Source organism: Aulostomus chinensis, chromosome 6, assembly GCF_037954235.1.
Source record: "Aulostomus chinensis isolate RoL2024-O1b breed Wild chromosome 6, RoL_Achi_v1.0, whole genome shotgun sequence".
NCBI lineage: Eukaryota > Metazoa > Chordata > Actinopteri > Syngnathiformes > Aulostomidae > Aulostomus > Aulostomus chinensis.
In genome coordinates, this window is record NC_141325.1 from 30,787,164 (window position 1) to 30,807,975 (window position 20,812).

General features: G+C 44.7%; 2 protein-coding genes and 1 long non-coding RNA gene across 7 annotated transcripts in view; 2 read left to right on the plus strand and 1 right to left on the minus strand.

Moving 5' to 3' along the window:
• On the plus strand, positions 1-19,144 carry piwil2 (piwi-like RNA-mediated gene silencing 2). 3 transcript variants are annotated; one of them, XM_086207532.1, is made up of 24 exons: positions 1-163; positions 2,041-2,467; positions 2,557-2,662; positions 5,224-5,338; positions 7,752-7,930; positions 8,874-8,964; positions 9,544-9,654; positions 10,830-10,947; positions 11,159-11,283; positions 11,721-11,801; positions 11,882-11,995; positions 12,788-12,976; positions 13,120-13,204; positions 13,862-13,954; positions 14,348-14,488; positions 14,604-14,717; positions 14,959-15,147; positions 15,594-15,695; positions 15,974-16,090; positions 16,253-16,341; positions 16,537-16,642; positions 17,155-17,408; positions 17,557-17,664; positions 18,659-19,144. In XM_086207532.1, exons 2-24 carry the CDS (start codon positions 2,087-2,089, stop codon positions 18,813-18,815), a joined length of 3,165 nt encoding a protein of 1,054 aa, XP_086063658.1. In that variant the 5' UTR covers positions 1-163; positions 2,041-2,086; the 3' UTR covers positions 18,816-19,144. The 3 variants fall into 3 exon arrangements, with proteins under 3 accessions (XP_086063658.1, XP_086063659.1, XP_086063657.1); XM_086207533.1 differs by lacking the exon at positions 1-163 and adding an exon at positions 187-374; XM_086207531.1 differs by lacking the exon at positions 1-163 and adding an exon at positions 415-676.
• LOC147260755 (uncharacterized) lies at positions 13,694-19,927 on the minus strand. Of its 2 annotated transcripts, none has more exons than XR_015116688.1 (3): positions 19,796-19,927; positions 16,494-18,864; positions 13,694-16,398 (listed from the first exon to the last, which is right to left on the minus strand). It is a non-coding gene; the product is annotated as an uncharacterized LOC147260755 (long non-coding RNA). The 2 variants fall into 2 exon arrangements; XR_015116689.1 differs by having other exon boundaries at positions 13,694-16,968; positions 18,228-18,864; positions 19,796-19,924.
• Positions 19,887-20,812, plus strand: part of LOC147260756 (poly [ADP-ribose] polymerase tankyrase-1) — a 15,894-nt gene continuing 14,968 nt past the window's right edge. For both annotated transcript variants that reach the window (XM_086207529.1, XM_086207530.1), the window contains exon 1: positions 19,887-20,434. In XM_086207529.1, the coding sequence (XP_086063655.1) occupies positions 19,993-20,434 (442 nt within the window). In that variant the 5' untranslated portion in view covers positions 19,887-19,992. The remainder of the gene's footprint in view (positions 20,435-20,812) is intronic.

Here is a 20,812-nt window from a genome sequence, read left to right on the forward strand (position 1 = left end):
TTGACAGGCTCAGTAAACCAATACCAACCTGCAAGATATACTGCTAGTCCAATAAGGGTATAAGAGGGCAGATCCTCCATCAGCTATCTGGATCCGGCTGCTCAGGTGGGTCTAATGTGCAGGTGTGCGCCGACGGAAGACGTGAGACCCTCAAGGCTACCGTGTGAGTTTCGAGGCCCAATGTTAAGTCATGCAGTCAAGTTGTGTTTTAGTATTTTGGTCCGACAACAAACCGAAACGAGTTTTGTAAGAATGCGTAAGTCAGAGTCCTTGTTATCGTCGGGCGCGTGAGTTTTCCTGCTCACTCGCTCACCTAGCTAATGTTAGCTAACGCTAGCTAAAGCTAGCTTCGGGCTGTGCTGATCTATTAGCTGGTGAGTTTCTGTCGTTTAAATAGTTGAAAAATTCCACTGGAACAATTCTGTTACATATATTCAGCGGTAGAAGGTCGAGTTATCTAGTCAGTGAGTTAAATAACTAAATGAGTCGGTTTCTGGTTAGTTAGTAGTAGGATATTTGTAAATGTGTGAAGGTGAAGTTCGACCGTCATGTTAATGCTAACAGAAGAAGCTAAGCTAGCAGCTCCTGACGAAGCGCCGTCGCTCTTTAGCCGTGAGGCCGACAGTGCCGTCACCACTTCTGTCCCTCCTCACTCGAGATTCGTCTCTGAACTTAAGTGAGTTTGAACATGACATTACTCTTTTCAGGTTGGAAGACTTGCATTTTAGTACCGTGTTTTTTTTTGTGAAATTCGTAAAATATTTTGCCAGTATTTTGATAAGAGGTGTGCAGTCGAGCAAGCAGCATGATGGGGGGGGGGGGGGGGGTAATTGTGATTATCGATATTTCATCGTGATTTGCCATGCTAGAGGAAACGCTAATTGTCCCCACTGTTATTCTGATAGTCATTGATGAGCTCAAATAAAGGTTGAAGGTGGGTTAGTTTACCTGACGGCCAGGTGTGTGGTCGTGCAGGCCCATTGCCGGCCTATTGCCGCTCTATTCATCAAGTCTCTCCATCGCCACGCGATGATGTTGGGATTGTAGTCGGAGTTTTAACAACAAATGAACACAACGAAATTATTTTGATGAATATTTCTAATAGTAGTATGTATATAATTACTGTTTTACCGGCCCTTCATCCTGCCACAGATGTCTTTGTTTTCTGATATGCTTCCATAATTTAATTTATTGTAAATTTAGAGCACTTAAAATGCAGAAAATAATGCCTTGACTGTATCAATTGCTATATTTGATGGGTGACCTGATTTTGGAGGCCTCTGTAGTTGTTGTGATTGTTGGGTGTGAATTCCTTGATTCCAGGAGTGAGGTGCTGGACCTGCTCTACTTGTAAAGTGTTGTAAAATAATTTTGTGTTGATTTGGCGCAATACAAATAAAATCGACTTGAAATCATTATGGGGCTCAATAAACGCAGGTCGGACCCAAGACATATTTTTTAGAAATGTGAAATTAAGCTTCAGTCAAGTGGATATCGTGGGTAAAGGTGAGTACTAGAACAGGCTGGTAAGGAAAGTTGGTTATCTGGTAAGACAACAACAAATCCAGGAAAAGACAGCTTTGACGCCAGATCATGGTACACCGATGCTCCCAGTCTAAGGTGATGTCTGGTCTCATCAGTGTCCTGATGACAAGTCTGCAGAAAGCATGTATGTTGATACATGCAGTACTTGTTTTGTGCATTTTTACACTACTTCATCTTTGTTCTTACTTGTAATGTTAGCCCTTAGCCCAGTTACTATTAGTAGTATTTCTACCAGTTGCTGAATCCAAATACTGTTGGTCTGAAATTGACTCTTGGAAGATGCAACGTCTGAGGCTGACTTGTGACCAGCAGGTGCAAATTAAAACTCATCTGATGGTTCTGCTCTTCAGATCATTGCTATTTTAGCCTCAGCGTCTGAATAACTTTACTTGTCACTTCAGCTTTAACCCAACTGACGTGGATAAGCTCCACTCCTTTTGATGGTTGACCGTTAAGATACGTCAGAAATCTTAATCGTGTGTTTTTTCTTTGCAGTTCACTATTTTGTAAACCGGAAATAACAGAAGTTGAGGTTGACTCAATGGATGCAAACAAGCCTCCAGACCACAGTGGTGTGCCCCGTGTTCCCTGGCTGGGACGTAGTAGAGGACTGCCTCTCTCCACAGAAGGATCTGGTGTAGGACGAGCCAGAGGTTTTCTTAAACCTGGCGATACCCCACAAGGACGAGGGGTAACTCTACCCTTAACTGAGCATGTAGTTGGACGGGCTAGAAGGATGTGGATGCAGCCTATGGATGAAGGACTTGGCCATGCTCAAGGGCTGCTCTTCCCAGCAGCTGAACCAAAGGTGGGACTGTCAAGAGGCACTATCCTGCCTCGTCCGGAGTCACAGTACACACACACACCTCCATGTGAAGCCACAATGAGAGACCCATCAGAAGATATCCAGACCACAAAAGAGGTAGTTGGGACCAGATATGTGTCTGTTTTTGATTGTCGTGAAACAAATTCCCACCTTTTTAAGGATTGTCAATTTCTGTCTGCCTGCAGGTTGATATGCCCACGCATGGTCAAGGGTCAACGCTGGTCTCAATGTTTAGAGGGATGGGAATTGAGCCAGCAGTGGGCTCATGGGGAAGAGGAACGCTTCCAGTAGGTGTGTAGTAGAATTGAGGATTTTAATGGCAATTAAACGGGGCCGGAAGCAGCAAGTAGTAAAACTAATTTATTCCATTATTGTTGTTAACTACTGCATATCTTAATTGTCTAATTGGAATGGAATAATTTATCAATAGATTTGTGCTTGAAATTGTTGGTTTGGGGTTTCACAGTGTGTCATCCATGACTTCATTCTCAAAGTGTCTCGGTACGATTGGAAACAGTAACCTTCAGTTATTCACATGATTGTGTTTCACAGAATAGAGTTCTCAATGGGTTGGGTAAGCCCGACAGGACCCACGGGTTCGGGTAAAAAAAATATGCAAGTGGGTCAGGTCAGGTCAGGTCAGGTCAGATGTTGGGCAGCCTGTTTTCCAAATAAAAAGTCACTGGTAAAGAGTCCCTGGCTGGCTGCTGGCTGCATCAAGGAGAGGGGTGGGGCAGACCTGATGCTGCTGCGTGCGCCTTTAGCCTGGAGAAGATGGAGTTGGTGAAAAGTAAACTTGCTGCAGGTGATTTCACCGTCGCTCGACTCTACCAGAGGAGCGGGGAAACCAGAGGTGTAGAAAGTGGAGTGGTTCTAAATTCTAGATTTGACTTTAAGGCCCACTGATCTCTATAACAAATACCCTCCTTCAGTTGTCATAATGTCTGAAGCTTTGGCGCCCCCCTGTGGTGTAAGGAACCCTTTAGGTGCCATAAGTATTATGCATAAAAACATGCACTGACAGGAACTTTTGATGTAATTATTTCAATAATACACAAGAGATTAATACTACAATTTTGACATTTATGTTCACCTGTGCACCTTGATCCATCTCTTTGGAGAGATGCTGTAATGGTATTTCAGTATACCATTAAGTTTGTAATATGTTTTTGTGTGTGTATGAATAAAAATTAGGGCTGGGCGACATCAGGAAAACATGCGATGTGTGATTACACTGTTGAATATTGCGATGACGATATATGACCTGCGATTAATGTGTGTGTATATTTATAACTTGAGTGAGTGATGCAGAACCACTGAATCAAGAGAGGGAGATTTATTCATCCAAGACTCCTTTAACACGTCTCTTATTTCAAGTTCTCACACAGGAACACCAACATGTTCACTTTGCTAGGTTTCAAGCAGGAGCGCTGACATGTCACCGCATTCCCTGACGCGCTGAAGAGCCTCTCGGAGGGCGAACGAGTGGCTGTGGAGTCGCGTTTGCTAAACTCACAAAAATGGACGGTTGCTGCAATCCTTTGACGCCACGTGGACTCGGTGTTGTCGGCTGTTTTGCGCCTCGGCTGTCTTAGAATTTTGTTTGCACTTCTTTGTGGTGGTGTTTCAGGTGTCGATGAAGACTGGTTGTGTTTTCCCTCGTAGTTGCCATGACCGCCCCACATGTTTTACACCGTACCTGGGCTTGTACGACGTCGTCTCATTTGAACCCAAAATCGCTCCAAATGAGTGAGCTTTTTTTTTTTCGTCACCAGGTCCACCTCATTTTCCTCGTGCTCGCTAGTTTTCTCTGCGTTTTCGTCTTCAGTGGACATCCACGTAACGCGCCTGCCCTCGCCTCCACCAGCACGCTGGTGTCAGCTATCACCCCATGTAGCTGACACCACACCACCAATTGTCATGGGCCGAACGCGCGGCTAATTTAACTTCGCATGTGATTGGTTTATTTTCACAGCATTTGAAAATGAACATCTCATCGTGGACACATGACTTTTGCGATGTGTTAATCGCACATTCTGATATCATGATGACGATTAAAATTCGATTAATCGCCCAGCCCTAATAGATAAAGATCTAGCGAGACGGATATAAAATTTGCCTCAAACCCAGAAAGTGTCATCAACGATTTGTCATCTGGTAGCCCCTTTTTGTCCAGAGCAACGTTAAAAGGAGCAAAAGGTTTGGAGAATAAGCGCCTCACCAGGAGATGTCCCTGCTCGATGGATTAAATTATTTGTTTTTAGAGAATTAGATGATGATTTTTAAAAAAAAGAGCCCTCAAGAAATTTTTGGAGGCAGAATGGAAACTTGTTTGACTGTCCTGCATTCACAGGCCACAGAAGTAGAATGAGACTGATTACGGCAATATTCTGAAAATAACACTGCCATGTTAACTGCATTTTCTGATTATCTGAAGCAGAATGAGGTCATAGTTGTACTAAGCAATACTTGAATCGACACTTAATATTCCTTTGTCCCATTCTTGAAGTGGGTTGTATCCACCTTCATGCTACTATGAAGTCATATGTTGCGTCATCTCCAGCTGTAGGTCTGCTTGTTGAACTTATTACACTTGGGTTGCTAACAAAATAAACTTAAGTAGTCCCAGCTTTTTGGAAGGTCAACTTTCCAAATATCCTGGAGGGAAATTGTAATATTTAGACTCAATTTATTATTGTCATTCATTAGTTGGAGTTTGCTCCAACATAAACAGGAATATAAGCCTGAAATTTTTTTGAACAAAGTGAATAATTTGGTTAATTACATCTATACATAGTCACAGCAAATATTAATATAAATTGGTAGAAGTCAGTAGTAAATTTGCGTTACAGGACGAGGAGCAGCTGGCGATATGGGAGAGCTGAAGCAGCAAGGTACTGGTCTGAGTGTCATCAGCAGCCCTCAAAGCAGTGGCCAACCTGAAGAGGCGCCGGGCCAAGGCAGCAGGTAGGGCCCAACTGAGTGTCGGCAAACGGTGTTGATCCTTGACAGGATGGGGGACATTTGATTCAGGGATGAGGAAAGGCATCAGGAACTCATGCCAGGGCAGTGCACATCAGCTTTGGTATCTAAATGGTCAGCGTTCTGAGTTTGGCTTTCCTTTGCTAACCTGGGGGCTCAGTTTTTGTCACGTTTTCATGGGTTATCCACAGGTGACCTAAACATCTGTAATGTAGAGTAACAGAACAGTGTTTTGCTCAGAATTGTTAGGGGTGCAGTCACCATGTTTCCAGTTCTTACATACACCGATTCATTTTTATCAATTCCAGTCATACAGATTAAGCTTGACTTTGCGAAATAGGAGACAGAAACTCCTGGATTGTCACAGGACTGACAGCTGTTATTTCCACACTACTTCTTGTCTTCATGTATGTATTTATGAACAGTTCTTGAGAAATTGTTCACATGAGATGTTCTCACAAGCACAGGATAGTGAAAAGGAAACCTATCAAAATATGAAATTAGCCTCTGCCCCAACCCCAGTCAGCACTTTTCAGAAGCAATCAGTGTTGTTATAAATTTGAATTACCTCATCCAACCACACGCTGACATCCCCACAGTCACACCCACCAACCCCTTCTTTAATCTTGTGACCTACAATATCCTTGTGGATCAGGGTGTCAAAGATTATCTTATATCTTAAAATATATTTGAACACACACAGGACCAGTCAGAAGTCTGGACACCTTCTCATTCAATGGTTCCTCTTTATTTTCATGACTGTTTACATCAGATTCTCACTGAAGCCATCAAAACTATGAAAACATCTGGAATTCTGTAGTCATCAAATCATGAAATACCTCCAGCAGGTTCTACGTTCTAGGTTCTTCTAAACAGCCTCCCTCTGACTCCTGCTCTGCTCACTCTTGGCGTTCTCTCCTTGAGCTTCATGAGGTCATCACCTGAAACGGTTCTCCAACAGTCTTGAAGGAGTTCCAGAGGTGCTGAGCACTTGTTGGCCCTTTGGCCTTCACTCTGCGCTCCATCTCATCCCAAACATCTGGACTGGGTTCAGGTCAGGTGACTGGAGGCCAGGTCACCTGGGCCGCCCTCCATCACTCTCCTTCTTGGTCAAGTAGCCCTCACACAGCCTGGAGGTGTGTTTGGGTCGTCGTCCTGCTGAAACATCATGACGGTCCAACTAAACGCAGACGGGGTGGGATGGCGTGTTGCTGCAGGACGCTGTGGCAGCCATGTTGGTTCAGTGGGCCTTCAGGTTGAATAAATCCCCGCCAGTGTCACCAGCTGTATAGCAGCCTGACTTCTGCTCAGCTCAACTGATGCTCCCAACCAGGAAGAAGGCAGGAAACTCCACCACTGAACCCTGACAAGGTGAACCTGAGAGGGGGAACCATTTCAGGTGATGACATCATGAAGCTCCCTGAGAGAAGGACGAGGGTTTGCAGCGCTGCAGCGAAGCAGAGGGAGGCGACTTTGAGGAGCTAGAATATAAAACAGGTTTACAGTTCTGAACAATTCTGTCTTTGCTCCATGATTCCATTGATCTGCTTCAGAGATTTGATGTCTTCAGGATGAAACTAGAATGTAGCAAGTAGCAGAAACAAAGAGGAAACATTGAATGAGAGGGTGGGTCCACACTTCTGACTGGTAGTGTTTTTAAAATGAAGGAATATTTGCCTATTAACATTTATACTTGTGAGACTTTGGGCTCTAGTAGCAGATGCTCTTGCAAGAACACAGTTCTTTTCTTCTGCCACACAGCTGTCAGTTTGTGGTAGTAATGCACCGTTAAGCTGGTTAACCAGCCAACTGCCATTAAAGCTCATAGAAAAGAAGCAACAGCTGTCGAGTCCCCAGGAGAAAAACAAGCAGTTGTTCATTTATCATTTGGAAGTACTTCAGGTTTCAGTCAGTACGAGTTTGTTTTTGTTGTATTGGTTTGTGATGCCCTCCTGTGGAGTAATAAAGGTCTGCAGTGTTTTAGATTATTAATATTGGTGATTTGAATATATTAAGTTTTTTTTTTTGCCCATTTCGGTGTTGATGGGGGACTCCATCTGCCAGCTTGACATCAGTGTCTCATCTCTGCAAGGGTCTTTAAACCCTGACGACGTGTCACCTAAAATGTCTGACCGCATGGACTATGAAAGTTGTGGAAGTAATGCACACCGTTGCACGTGCGCCTGTATCTGTGCTCATAATCCCACACCACCCTCCATGCAGGGATGATTATCGTCAAAACTTCTCATCTCTTATACCAGTTTGACGTTATCCCCATCCCAGGCTAGCATCCCTGTTAGCTTCCTCAAACTGAGCTGATAGTTGTGTCTGATTAGGTTTGTTGTTCTGGATGTTCTGATTTACAACACTGGCTGTGATGGATTGTGATGTGTTCCAGCTTTCTTGGCCAAGATCTGTCCCCCCAGATGATGACGGGGCTTGGTAGAGCAGCAATGCCACAGCTTGGCATTGGACGAGGATTCCCTGTACTGCCCTCTTTTCTTCTCGGTGGTGTCCATCCTGGTTCCGTAACCTCTGCGCTTCAAGCTCCCTGCCACTCTAAGCCATCAGACACAGGTATGGAATCAAAAATGATTAATTCTTAAAGCATTGCAGCAGATAAAATTTTAATCAGGGACCTCTAGGTTTGATAGGTTAGTCTCAAGAAAGAAAGTAAATGAATTTTACTAAAATTGTAACAAATGAATGGCAAACACCACGTATAATACGACCTGGGACTGAGTGATGTGAACTATGACTACAGTCTTAATTTTCACAACACAGCCGGTTTGTAACATTCCACAAAGGAACTTTTCAAAATTCAACAGGATTTGATGTCTTTGCTGCTGTGAAACGCCGCTGCATCTGTTATGTCAACCCACCTGAGCACTTCATCAAACTATGAGAGAGTTATTTTGCTGATTAGTGTCATGATTGTGCTAAAATTTCTTTGTAACGATCCAATGGAAAATAGTGGTATTTTTTACCACGTGAGAACGACATACACTTTGTGTGGATGGTTGTTTAATGCCACCAACATCTAAATTAACAACAATTCATGTTCTTAGTCAAGTTAAATTTTGGATTAAGTCTTTTGATGGCATCTTTTCTGTAGTACAAGCTTGCATGTGGGCTTGTTGTGTTGTCTCTCTAATCATTGGCTTCAAATGCAAAGTATTTCCAAACGGCATTCCTGCCATTTTCTTTGCCCACCAAAACCAACCAGTCTTTGTAACCTGGTCCAGTCTTAATGAATCAAAGCAAGAGAATGGAGCAAGTGAGCATGAGGAGGGGGCAGGGCTGTGTTCACAGCACTGCAGTGCTTGTGGGGTGGATGAAAACAAGGCGTGAATACGCCTTGTTGCAATTACCAAAGTTAGTCAATATCAGCAAAAGTATTAATTCAATTTCACTGCTAATCGAGTTGCTGCCTGGCTCTAATGAAGCCCAGGGAAGAAGAAAACTGTGTTATAGTCGAGATAATGTGAGACAAAATCAAATATTTGTCAATCATTTGTAGGAGATGTGCGCCCTGATTCAGCCAGCCAGCAAACGCTGGAGCTCTCTGCTGTTGTGCCTGAAAAGTCAAAGTTAAAACTGGAAGCAGTCCGGTAAGTATAATTAGTTTGCCTTTACCCATTAGAGTTGTGAGTCTTGTTTCCAGCAAATCATCCCCCATTGTGTGTTTGCCACACACTTGCACCGCCCTTCCTACCTGCAGCTGAAGGTGTGGTGTCCATGTAGACCAGGGGTGTCAGACTGGTCCAGCACAGCGCCGTGTGGCTGCAGGTTTTCTTTCCAACCAAGCAAAAGTGACACCTGAGCCAACCAATGAGCTGTGAGGACGCAGCTTAGTTGATTTAAGTAGAATCAGGTGTTGCCACGCGGCGCTTTACTGGATCGATTTGACACCTGTGATGTAGACGGTATCTTTTACATTGATCTTGCCTTTTGTCATAAATAATAGAATTGATTCATTTTTATTTAATAGGGAATTGTGGAGAAAAAGTAGAGAAATTACAATGACAGATGTGAAAATACCTCCCTTGCCCTGATGCTCTAATCAATGCTACTTTTTTGATGTCAGCTTGCTGTCGAGCTTTATTTGCTTCAGTTATTCAGCTTTTGGTAGATATTTACTGTTGGCAAGTCATGTGCTGGACTGAACATGACTTTCTTTTTTGTGTCAGTGAGCCGCTTAATAAGGCTGGGAAAAAAGGAGCTCCTGTAACTATTGGCTCAAACCACATCTCGATTCACTGCAAGAATGAGGCTGTCTATCAGTACCATGTTACATTTATGTAAGTATCCCTTATTGTTCCCTATAGATGCCTTCCTTCTGCCGCCATCCAACAAAACTTTGATTTAAGTTCAGCGATCTTGTCTCGTGAAACATGTTTTTAATGTTGACGTAGTCTTGAATAATAATGTGGATCAGTATTTAGAGCTGAGACGGCAAAATTTGTGTGTGGGAGTTTCCTATTGGCTGCTGCTCATCCAAAATGAATTGGCACGAATTGACACACTGCATGTCCACCGCAGAAGCCAGAAAAAGCTCCAGGCTGTTGAACCTCTTATATGGCAATACTTCATGTTTGTATTTTTACTGTATTTCCAGGAGTGCTATAGATGTTTTTTGTGTATTTGCACATGTAAAAATGAACCCCTTTATATGGCCTCAACAGTCCTGAATTCATAATCAGGAGCTCCTGGACCACAGGGAAGGTGGTTTTCAGCACATGGGGCCAGAAAAGACCGCATGTAACAAAAACAACCACCAAGAATGCAGCCCCTGGACAACAGCTCCCCTCGAGCACAAGGACGGCATGAGAATATTTCTGTGTCGTAGTCAGCTGGACTGTTTCAGTGTCCTTGAAGACATTTCACCTCTCATCCAAGAGGCTTATACACACCAAGACTTGATGTCTGAGAATCTTCACTCACACATGAGATTATTGATGGGTGCCACTTGTCTTTTTTCCCTGCAATGCAAGTGGTGTCTACGTCATTTATTCTTGACGAAGGAGACATCCCTGAATGTGGGCCGGGTGATTGCATCCTGTAGTTAGTCTGAACTTGTGATCTCATTGCATTTCTCGTGTGTGTGTGTGTGTGTGTGTGTGTGTGTGAGGGGCCCGTAGAGCAAGTCGCATCAGAAGTGTGAGCATTAATTTTAGATGTGAAAGCACAGCTTGGGACCACAGAAAATAAAACACATTTCCAACATATATATTTAAATAATTTTGACCCAAAGAAAGCTTTTGGCTGACTTGGATTACTTTTGCATATGTTGACCACTTTTTTGTTCAATAGCCATAACTGACATTGCAGAATACATGACGGCCTGTCAGGCGAGCAAGATTAAATACTCCAAAGCAAACATTTGTGTGATTGCTATTGGAAAGTAATGTTGCGAATTTGGACTTGAGGTCTGTACATATTTATAACTCATTTTTCGGTCAATATTGTCTTTCAGTCCAAATGTTGAGTCAATTGCGATGCGTTTTGGCATGATGAAGGATCACCGCTCAACCACGGGGGACGTGGTGGCTTTTGATGGCTCGATACTCTACCTGCCTGTAGAGATGAATGACGTAGGTATCTGTGTGAAAGATTCAAGTGAACTCTGGTGTCGTTAACTTGTGGTTGGTTAACCCCCACAGCAATTTTGTACAGATGGGATAATTTTCATGGAAAAAGCATCTGTTTGATTATTGGATGATACTAAAAGATGTTTCTCCACAACCAAATGCATTTCCACAGTGCTGAGCAGTGGATGTCTGCTTGAGGGTTTGTGTGTTCCAGGTGGTTGTACTCAAGAGTTTGAGACGGACCGATAACGAAGAAATAAAAATAAAAATCCAGATGACCAAGATTTTGCCTCCCTACTCCGATCTGTGCATCCCATTCTACAATGTGGTTCTCAGGAGGTACTGACCACTTAGGTTGTGGATTGTATTGGAATTTTGCAATGGTATGTAGATGAATGAATGGTTTCACTCATGTATGGCGTTAATGTGAATGATAATGTCAAGGGGAACAAAAGGTAATGAACAACTCTTAAACTGTCTGTTCATGATTTTGAAAGAGAACCCTACCCTAACATTCCATCTTCTAATAATTTGAGGCATTTATCCAGAAGAACTCTGTATGTCTCATGCGATGTGTTCCATCGGTAGTAGCTGGAAAACGGAATTATTTTCCCTTTTTCTCCAACAAAAAAATACTATAAATGAGTGGATGACGTCAGAAGTTAACCTGTGCTCACGTTATTCATAAAGGCCTTGATGAGACGGTCCCTAAGCGGTCCATCTGTATGGTGATGGTCACGTGACGACACAATGACCGTGTTATTCTGTTTCTCAAGGGTGATGAAAATGGTCGGACTGAAGCTGGTGGGGCGAAATCATTACGATCCAGAAAGTGCTGTCATTCTTGGCAAACATCGGTAAGCGGTGCCGTGCCAGTGGGTTCTCTAGCTAACACCCCTGCAGCTCCACACCACTTTTTGTCCGTCTGTTTTTGTAGGCTGCAGGTATGGCCTGGCTATTCAACGGCTGTCAAACGTACAGATGGAGGCCTGTACCTTTGTGTGGATGTCACTCACAAAGTCTTGCGGAATGACTCGGTGCTGGATGTCATGTGAGTTCACACAGCCACAAAAATTGCATGAAAACGGTCAGGGTCTGGAATCGAGACCTGCCATGTACCAAAGGTGGGTGGACATTTCTCTTAAGTGTTGGAGAGCAATCTGCCAACTGCAGGGAAATGTTGCAAGCAGATAGTATTGTCATACATGTCTAGTCTTATCTGTCTTGTTTTTGTCTTATTTTCCGTTGTTGAAAGACGACTACATAACAAAAATACTCAAATCCAGAGCTGTGCCTGCCCCCTTTTGGTTCTGTGGGCCAGTCCTTCCTTGCTGCAATAGAAATCCTCTTCTTTTTTATCTCGCTTTTTTTTTTTTTTTTTTTACAGTCTGCCCTGACCATCGTGATGCGCTCGGTATGATGAGTGGAAACAAAGGCTTTATTGTATGTACCAGACAGTTGGCTGGTGAAGTAAAACGTTAATTTCAGACCTTGCAAACAGTAGTGAACGGACAATGACTGTATTTGATTTCTCTAGTACAAAGTGAAAATGCCAGACACAGGTACATTAATGCCACACATATTGAAATACTAGATTGCAGCATGATACTGAGTCTGCTGAGACAGAGCGGTGATTACCTACCACTTCTTCAGTCTTCCTTTGAGGAATGTGGCTGGAGTAGAGGAACGGTTGAAGGGCAGAGACATAATGAATTAGACGGTGCTTGTCTTACAATTGGTAACAAATCATCCTGATCTAAGCACGCAGGGTAAACGTTGGTAAAGTGTTCTGCTGTTGAGACAAAAGGGAAACTCTAACTTTATACCAACTGCTGTCTGCCAGGAATTTGCTGTATCAGCAGAGCAAAGAGAACTTTAAAGACGAATGCACCAAAGAACTCATCGGCAGCATCGTCATCACCCGCTACAACAACCGCACCTACCGCATTGACGCAATCGAGTGGAGCAAGTCACCCAAAGACACCTTTACTCTGATGGATGGCACAAATACCACATTTGTGGACTACTACAGGTGAGACGGACATGAACCAGAATATTAGGTGTTTGGGTGTAATTCTGGTCCGTTTATTTGAGGTGGAAGTGCATGGTCCTTGGCATTCTGTTTGTGTCTGTATTGCTTTTTACGTCTAACACCTGTTATTGAATGATGAACAGCAAGAACTATGGAATTGTGATCAAAGAGATGGACCAACCTCTTCTCATGCATCGGCCGAAGGAGAGGTCCAAGCCTGGGGGAAAGGTAAAAGTCCCTCTTCAGCATTTCCCATCTAGATGTGGTGCTGTGTTTGAACACAGGCCTGGCCAATAAAACAACATCCGAACGCACCAGTGTTCCCCAAAAGCAAGAAAAAAAACAGAAAACTGTTGTTTAAGCTGTGAAAACACAACAGAGGGAAGGATACATTCAAAAGAACAACAACCCATGTGTGCTGCTTCCCTGACTCCAAGCTAATGTCACCAGGTGACCATCAGAGATGAGCTGTCATTTCCTGTTGCCACATGGGAGCTGTAATCTAGTAAGCGAGTTTTACTGTGGCTGGCGCTGGTCCTCCATCTTGAGAATGAGAATCGCTCTTGACACTGTTGCAGGAAATGAGTGCAGACAACAGTCATGGGTCAGCCCCCCATTCTCACCAGTTACAGGGTTCAATGAAAACTTAGTACCCCTGCTTTATTTTTATGTGTGTGTTTTACAAGGTCCAACTTTCTAACAAAACACAACCCAGTTTCTTGTATTACAATGACTCCTTGTGCTCCCCCATTTTTACAAAACACTTTCAGCAGTGTCATGTCACCAGTCTGTCTGAAGCATAGTGATACAACATGGAACAATCATAATAAGAATTATTAAATCAGTTGTAACTTAAGTTGATTTTATTCTACTGATTTATTGCAGCAAATTATTACTGGAGAGATCCTCCTGGTACCAGAGCTGTCCTTCATGACGGGAATCCCTGAGAAAATAAGGAAGGACTTCAGATGTATGAAGGTGATTCTGCTTCTTGTAATTTGGTGTCTGGTCCCACGTGGCATCTTCTCATTGAAAAATGACTACTTTTTCCATGTAATCCACGATGAGGAATCGCAAGCAGGTAATTGGCACATTGAGTGCGTGGTTGAGCCCTGTTTAAAGTAACTCTTTTCAAGTACGCTGCATCTTGAGCAAAAAAAAACTCAAACACTGAAGTGTCCCCAAGTGTGGAAAAACAGCAGAATTAATACCCCTCCTGCTTTTTCTTTGCCAATGTGGAGGTGAAACCGGTCATATGGTATTTATATGGTATTTATACGGTTAAAGTTGGAAACTGCTGTTAGTGAGACAACAGAAAATGTCAATGTCAATACGTGTCTCCCACTCAGCCTCAGTCTTTTTCATACGTAGGACCTGACCATGCACATCAATGTGAGTGGGGAGCAGCACACCCACTCAATAAAGCAGCTTCTCAAGAACATCGCCACCAACCCTGAGAGCAAGAAGGAGCTCAGTCGATGGGGACTGGAGGTTGGCTCTGAAATCCTACTGGTGAGGCCCTACCCTTCACATTCCAGCTGCCTCCAGCTGATACTGTTGTCTCTACTTGTTGGGCCAATATCTTTTGTTCTGATGGGTAATTGTGTTTCACTCCCCTCCGTTTCAGGTTAAAGGTAGAATTTTGCCCCTGGAAACCATCTGTCTGCAGTCATCATCCTTTGCCACTAATTCTGATGTGTCCTGGTCCAGGGAGGTTGTCAGGGATGCTTCAATCAGCTCTGTAAGCGTTGGAGAGAAACCTGCCTCTTCGTCTGTCCATGAAACTGAGTCTTTATGTGATGCATGGCTGCCATCTTACTGGGAAATGGAAGAATCGGGGCTAACTTAACTTTACAAATATCACAAACTAGATGGAGTGTTTACAGCGTACATCCGACAGTTACTCATCCTATTGAGCCTCAGCTGGGTTTGGCTGCTGTGTTCTTTTGTTTGTCTTCTGACTGATCCGTCCATGCTCTTAGATACCACTGAACATCTGGGCCATCTTTTATCCGCGCCGCTGTGTGGAGCAGGCTGACGAGCTGGTTTCTACCTTCAACAAGGTAGCTGGGCCTATTGGTGTGCGACTGGCTCGTCCCATTCGTGTGGAACTCAGAGATGATCACACACAATCTTATGTCAAGGCCATCCACTCCCAGCTCGCTAGTGAGGTATGACAAAAGGTAGATATAGTTTATTATACTGAACCAGGGTTGGTTGTTGCGTCATAAATTGGTGTATTGTAGAAATATGTTAACTTTAGTGAAAAGCTGAAGGATTTCCTTCAGCTACTGTACTGCCATATTTAAAAAACAGAAAAATCAGATGTTAAAAATGCCAATTGAAGAAATGATACGAGCTGTAAAAGCCAAGTAAATATTTTTTTGAGTACAAGAATGATAGCATTTCTGCGTCTGCGTGTTTTCTGTACCGAGACATCGGATAAAGAGAGTCAGATTGTTTTTGTCGGAATTAAGTGTCAAATGTCCAAATGCTTGTGAGTAATTGACTGTAAAATAAGTTATTATCAAACCCTGAATATGTTAACGCATGAGAAAGTATAAAAGCTGCATAGGGGGAATTGCAGCTACGTTTCTTATTTTAAATGTGTTTGCAGCCCAACATGCAGCTCGTAGTGTGCATCATGGCCAGCAACAGAGATGATCTGTACAGTGCCATCAAGAAGCTCTGCTGTGTCAAAAGCCCCATCCCCTCACAGGTAGGACGTGCTACTGCTCAAGAGAGTCCAAGTTGGAGGTTTCTGCTCTTTTGTCCATCCCAGTTTTCTAGTTCTTAATCTCAGTGACACCTTGAGAAGAATTCTTGGTAGAAAGTTCACTGGGACTCAAAGATGAACTGTCAAGGTTTTGATGGTCAGTGTATTTGTTCCACTTGGTCTCTTTACCACTTGTTGCAACACCAAAGGGAGGTTAACTTGCGGATGAAATGCATGAAGAGTCCTGTTAACGGAGTCTAACGTCACCTGTTACCCGGTAGGCTATCAATGTGCGGACAATTTCACAGCAACAAAAGTTGAAGAGTGTTGCCCAAAAGATCCTCCTACAGATGAACAGCAAACTGGGGGGAGAGCTGTGGACCGTCAGCATCCCTCTGGTGAGTGTCAGGGTTGCAAAGTTTCTGGTATCAGTCTTCCAATTTGGTGATGGTACATTTTACCGGTCATGTAGAGGGGAAACGACTCCCTAGAACATGGATACAGACGTGGTAATCAGACTGCAGGTGGAGCACTAATGAGTTTTTATTTCACCTGAACAGAAACAGTTGATGGTGGTGGGAGTGGATGTCCATCACGACACCAGCAAGACTCACCAGTCTGTCATGGGCTTCGTGGCAAGTGTGAACAGGTACGAGCTGATGCTTGCTGTGGCCCCCCACTGGAGCTTTAACGCACTCCTTCATTCCTAGACAGATTGTGGGGTTGCATCTTTCAGGCAGTCCATTGTAACACCCTTCAAACCAATACAATCAATATGTTTGTATTTCACATTTCACTCACAAGCAGTATTGGTGTGAGATCTGCTTTGTTTGCTCCATTCAAGCTCCCTGACTCGCTGGTACTCCAGAGTAATATTCCAGACGCCCACTGAGGAACTCATCAATGGCTTCAGGGTTTGTTTACTGGCTGCACTGCAGAAGTACCATGAGGTAAATCAGTGAGAACAAGTAGAGCACCGTTGTGTATGCTTTAAGAATGTTGGTGTCTAATCAGGTAGTAGAGAAGAAGAAAGTCCATCCATCCATCTTCTATACCGCTTATCCGTTAAGTGTCATGGGGGGGGTGGAGCCTATACCAGCTGACATTGGGTGAGAGGCAGGGTTCGCCCTGGACGGGTCACCAGTCTGTCACGGGGCCATCAGGAGCAATTAGGGGTTCGGTATCTTGCTCAAGAACACTTGGACATGGTCACCGAGGGAAGTGGGGATCGAACCAGCGACCCAGAAGGCCACGCTACCTCTGAGCCACACCGCCCCTAGAAGAAGAAAGTTGATGAGCAAAACTTATGTCGTGGGAATTGTAAAATCCAGAAAGATGAGACAACAGTCCTGTGTTCTGTCCTGTCAGGAGGGGGGGCTGTTACTAAAGTCTTATTTTGGACATTGCATTGAAGGAACATAACATAACTTGACGTAACAAGCGTCAATATTCTTCTGAGCAGGTCAACCACAACTTGCCAGAGAAGATCGTGGTGTATCGGGATGGTGTGTCTGATGGTCAGCTGTCGATGGTGGAGCAGTATGAGATCCCACAACTGATCAAATGCTTTGAGACGTTTCCCGGCTACGAGCCCAAACTGGTCTTCATTGTTGTCCAAAAGCGCATCAGCACCACCCTCTATTCCTGGGCTGCAAACACCTTTGGCAGCCCTCCACCAGGAACTGTCCTGGACCATACCCTCACCCAGAAGGACTGGTACGTCTTTGCTCATGAGCGTCCAACCTTTGTCAGGCGTTTCGGCTGCTGTGACATCCGCATTCGGGTACAAGCTGAAAAGTCTCTGAAGTAAGCGTAACTGTTCCTGCTCATCAAGCTAGTGCCTGATGGTCTTCTCTGTTCTCAGGGTCGACTTCTATCTGATGGCACATCACATTCACCAGGGATGTGGGCTTCCTACCCACTACATCTCTCTGTACAACACCGCAAACCTCACACCAGACCATCTCCAGAGGTACTGATCATTCATTCTCTGCTACACGGTCAGTGGCAACAGTAACTAGTACTGTTACTATCCCAGCAGGAACAGACAGCTCTGTTTCACAGAGATGTCTTTTTTTTTTTAAATGTGTTTTTATCGGCCATTTCAAACACGCAGTGTTGCACTGTGGATTAATTCATGTTTCCGTCCCCGTGATACACATTTCAGCATGTGATAGTTTAAAGAAACAGATCCATCAACTCTAGCCTGTACAAACCTTTTCAAGGGCGTATACAACCTCCAGTTATGCCTGTCCCAATAGTTGTTCTGACTTATACAACATTTAGACATGATCACAATACTTATTCTGAGTAAGACACAAACACTCATTCCTGGGTGAAGACACAATATGAGCAGAGAGAAGATTGACACGCTCTGAAAGACAGCTGCCACTAGGGGACGCACAAAGAAAATGTGATGGCGGTATGCTGGGGTTTTTTTAATATAAAATTTAACATCAACAGTTGACACGAATGAATAAATGAATGCAGGCTTTTAAAAATGCGACTCATCTGTAGACGAGGTGCAGAACTTACCTTCTACACACTGTAGGCGGCATTGTGTTTCTTTTCCTGAAGGTGTGGGGAATGGGGGGTGCGTCGACCTGGCTGGGATATAGGAGATGCACGGCAAAAATGTTTGGGAACTGCTGACACCATCCAACAGATGCAGCTGCCGCCAATGGAGGAACATTAAACACCCAGCGACTTAAAAACCACTGAACAGAAGAGTAAATAACCTCTTCTGTGCAGCGCGTCTAACCCATTCAGACGAGCGATACAGAAACACTCTGACAGCCACACACACGCACAGCCGCAGGTAGCAGCCGGTCCTATCGGAGTCCTCCACAATCAAACTGGTGGTGTGTTCATGTCAGCGTGCTGTCTGAGTTCATGGAAGTTTATTCAGGGCTGAGAAGCAGCTCCACCTGTCTGATTAGCTTGTCACCTGTTAACTGTCCCACCAGGCTGACCTTCAAGATGTGCCATTTGTACTGGAACTTCCCTGGAGCCATTCGCGTTCCAGCACCATGCAAATACGCCCACAAACTGGCGTTCCTGTCGGGCCAGTACCTGCACTCAGAACCGGCCATCCAGCTGTCGGACAAGCTCTTCTTCCTCTGAGCTGCAACAGTTTGCACAGCAAAGTGCTGGAATCGCCGCAGCAGTGGAGCTGCGATGGAAACACAATGACAAGCAGCTCGGTGAATTCATGAAGACTTTCACGTATTCAAAGAGTTCAGTTTGAAAGTTCTGACTTTTGAGTTGTCGGTATTTTTTAGAAATTGTTTCTGTGGCACTTTGGTCAATGTTCGTGTTACGACCCCACCACTGACTTACATTTGCTCCTCTTTATTGTTGTAATTCCACGTCAGACAAGTTCCTGTGGTGAATTCCACGTATTGGTCAGTATACAGATATACGGTTAAATAAAGATGGAAGGTGTCTTAGAATGTTGTGTGGTTTTCTGCGTCACACATAAATACTGCAGCACCGCAAGCTCTTGACTCTCCGGTGGGACTCGGCCCCAGATATCACCTTGTTCAGCTCAGTTGTGTCAGGGACAGTGAGGGAGAGGTTGGTCGCTCATTAAAAAAGAAACCATCCGAGACAAGCGGAACAAAGGTGTTCCAATGGTGCTGCTGTAGAACTTTCCTCAGGGGTCCCGTGGAGGGAAATGTATTTCCTCAAAGCTGCTGTAACTGTCAGTGAATTTTTGTGGACAACCTGCAGTAACCGATTCTTCCTTTGGCCACACGGGGGCAGCAGAGTCCGGTTCTGAACACGTTGAGCTGAGCGCAAAGTTCCAGACGTTCATCAATGACGGTTCTTGTTTACAACCTGTTTGTAACGTGCCTGCTTGATTTGATTCTATAATAACTATCATTAATCCTAATGTCGTACGTTGCAAATATGAAATGATTCAAAGTTGGCTCCCCAGCGACTGACCCACCGCGGAACGATGAAATGGATTCAGACCTTTAACACAACGGATGGTTGAGATAACGATTAAAGGCCGAACTGCAAAAAAAAATACCACCACAAAATGGAAAAAAATGACACGACACTTGATCCCGGCTTTGTTTGACGGAGCGTTACGTTACCAAGCGTGATCTGAAGGTGGACTTCAACGTCATCATGTCTTCGTCCTTCACTGGTGTCTCTAGAAGCACGTCTCAGGACCTGGGTTTACTTGTTCTCACCTGATGGGCCCGCGCCACCGGAGTAAACAGCTGACCGGAAACACGACCGCTCTCACCGGAAAGGAGGAGCAGGTCGTATTGTTGCGCGAGCTGCTGTAATGGCGGTGTCGCGTCGCTCCTCGCAACAGCAACAGCAAAGCTCCCTACAGTCTCCGCCGAGGAACGGCTCGCTGTCCGGCGCCCCCCCGGTCACCCCGCCGATGGCCCTGCTCGCCGCCTCCGCGGGGCCACCAGAGACTGAGAGGGAATGCAGCGGAGGCGTCGAGGCGGCTCTGGCCTCCCCGGACCTGCCAGCTCCAGTCCTGGCGAGTAGCGCGAGCTCCACCACCACAACCTCCGGCGGCAGCAGCGTCTCCAGTCCCGGCTCCGGAGCCACCAGCCCCACGGACGGCATCAGCGGGATCAGCGGGGCGTTCCGGGAGCTGTTCGAGGCCTGTCGCAATGGAGATGTGTCGAGGGTGAAGAGACTTGTGGACTCGGTGAACGTGAACGCGAAGGACATGGCTGGCCGCAAATCCACCCCCCTCCACTTCGCCGCGGGTAAGCTAAGCTAGCATGCTAACGCCACCGCGGCGGCTGTGCTGTTCGACCTGTGCTGGTACCACAGCCGGCTGGGTAGGCAACTCACGTCATGTCTGGGCTGGCACGTTGAAGGTGATATGTTGACCCTTTTAACTGAGCAAATATTAATGGGAATGTAAGCTAACATGCCAAGTCAGATTAGCATACGGAGCTACTGTCAGCTAGCAGACGGGACGTCTCTGAACGTTGAAGCCAGAAGACGGTTTATTGGTCGATAATTAGTTTAGCTCTCTCAAGCTAATGCTTATTAATGTTATGTGGCAAAACTGCTGTATAATACAAATATAAATTCAGTATTCAGTTAGCATCAGCTGGGACAAACTTACTGACTCGAAG

Bases quoted from the DNA above. Each gene is read 5' to 3' on its own strand.
- piwil2 (XM_086207531.1), top strand. From the start codon at position 549: ATGTTAATGCTAACAGAAGAAGCTAAGCTAGCAGCTCCTGACGAAGCG. The intron at 12,977-13,119 runs GTGAGACGGACA...AATGATGAACAG, and splicing joins ACATTTGTGGACTACTACAG to CAAGAACTATGGAATTGTGA. The intron at 14,489-14,603 runs GTGAGGCCCTAC...CCTCCGTTTCAG, and splicing joins TTGGCTCTGAAATCCTACTG to GTTAAAGGTAGAATTTTGCC.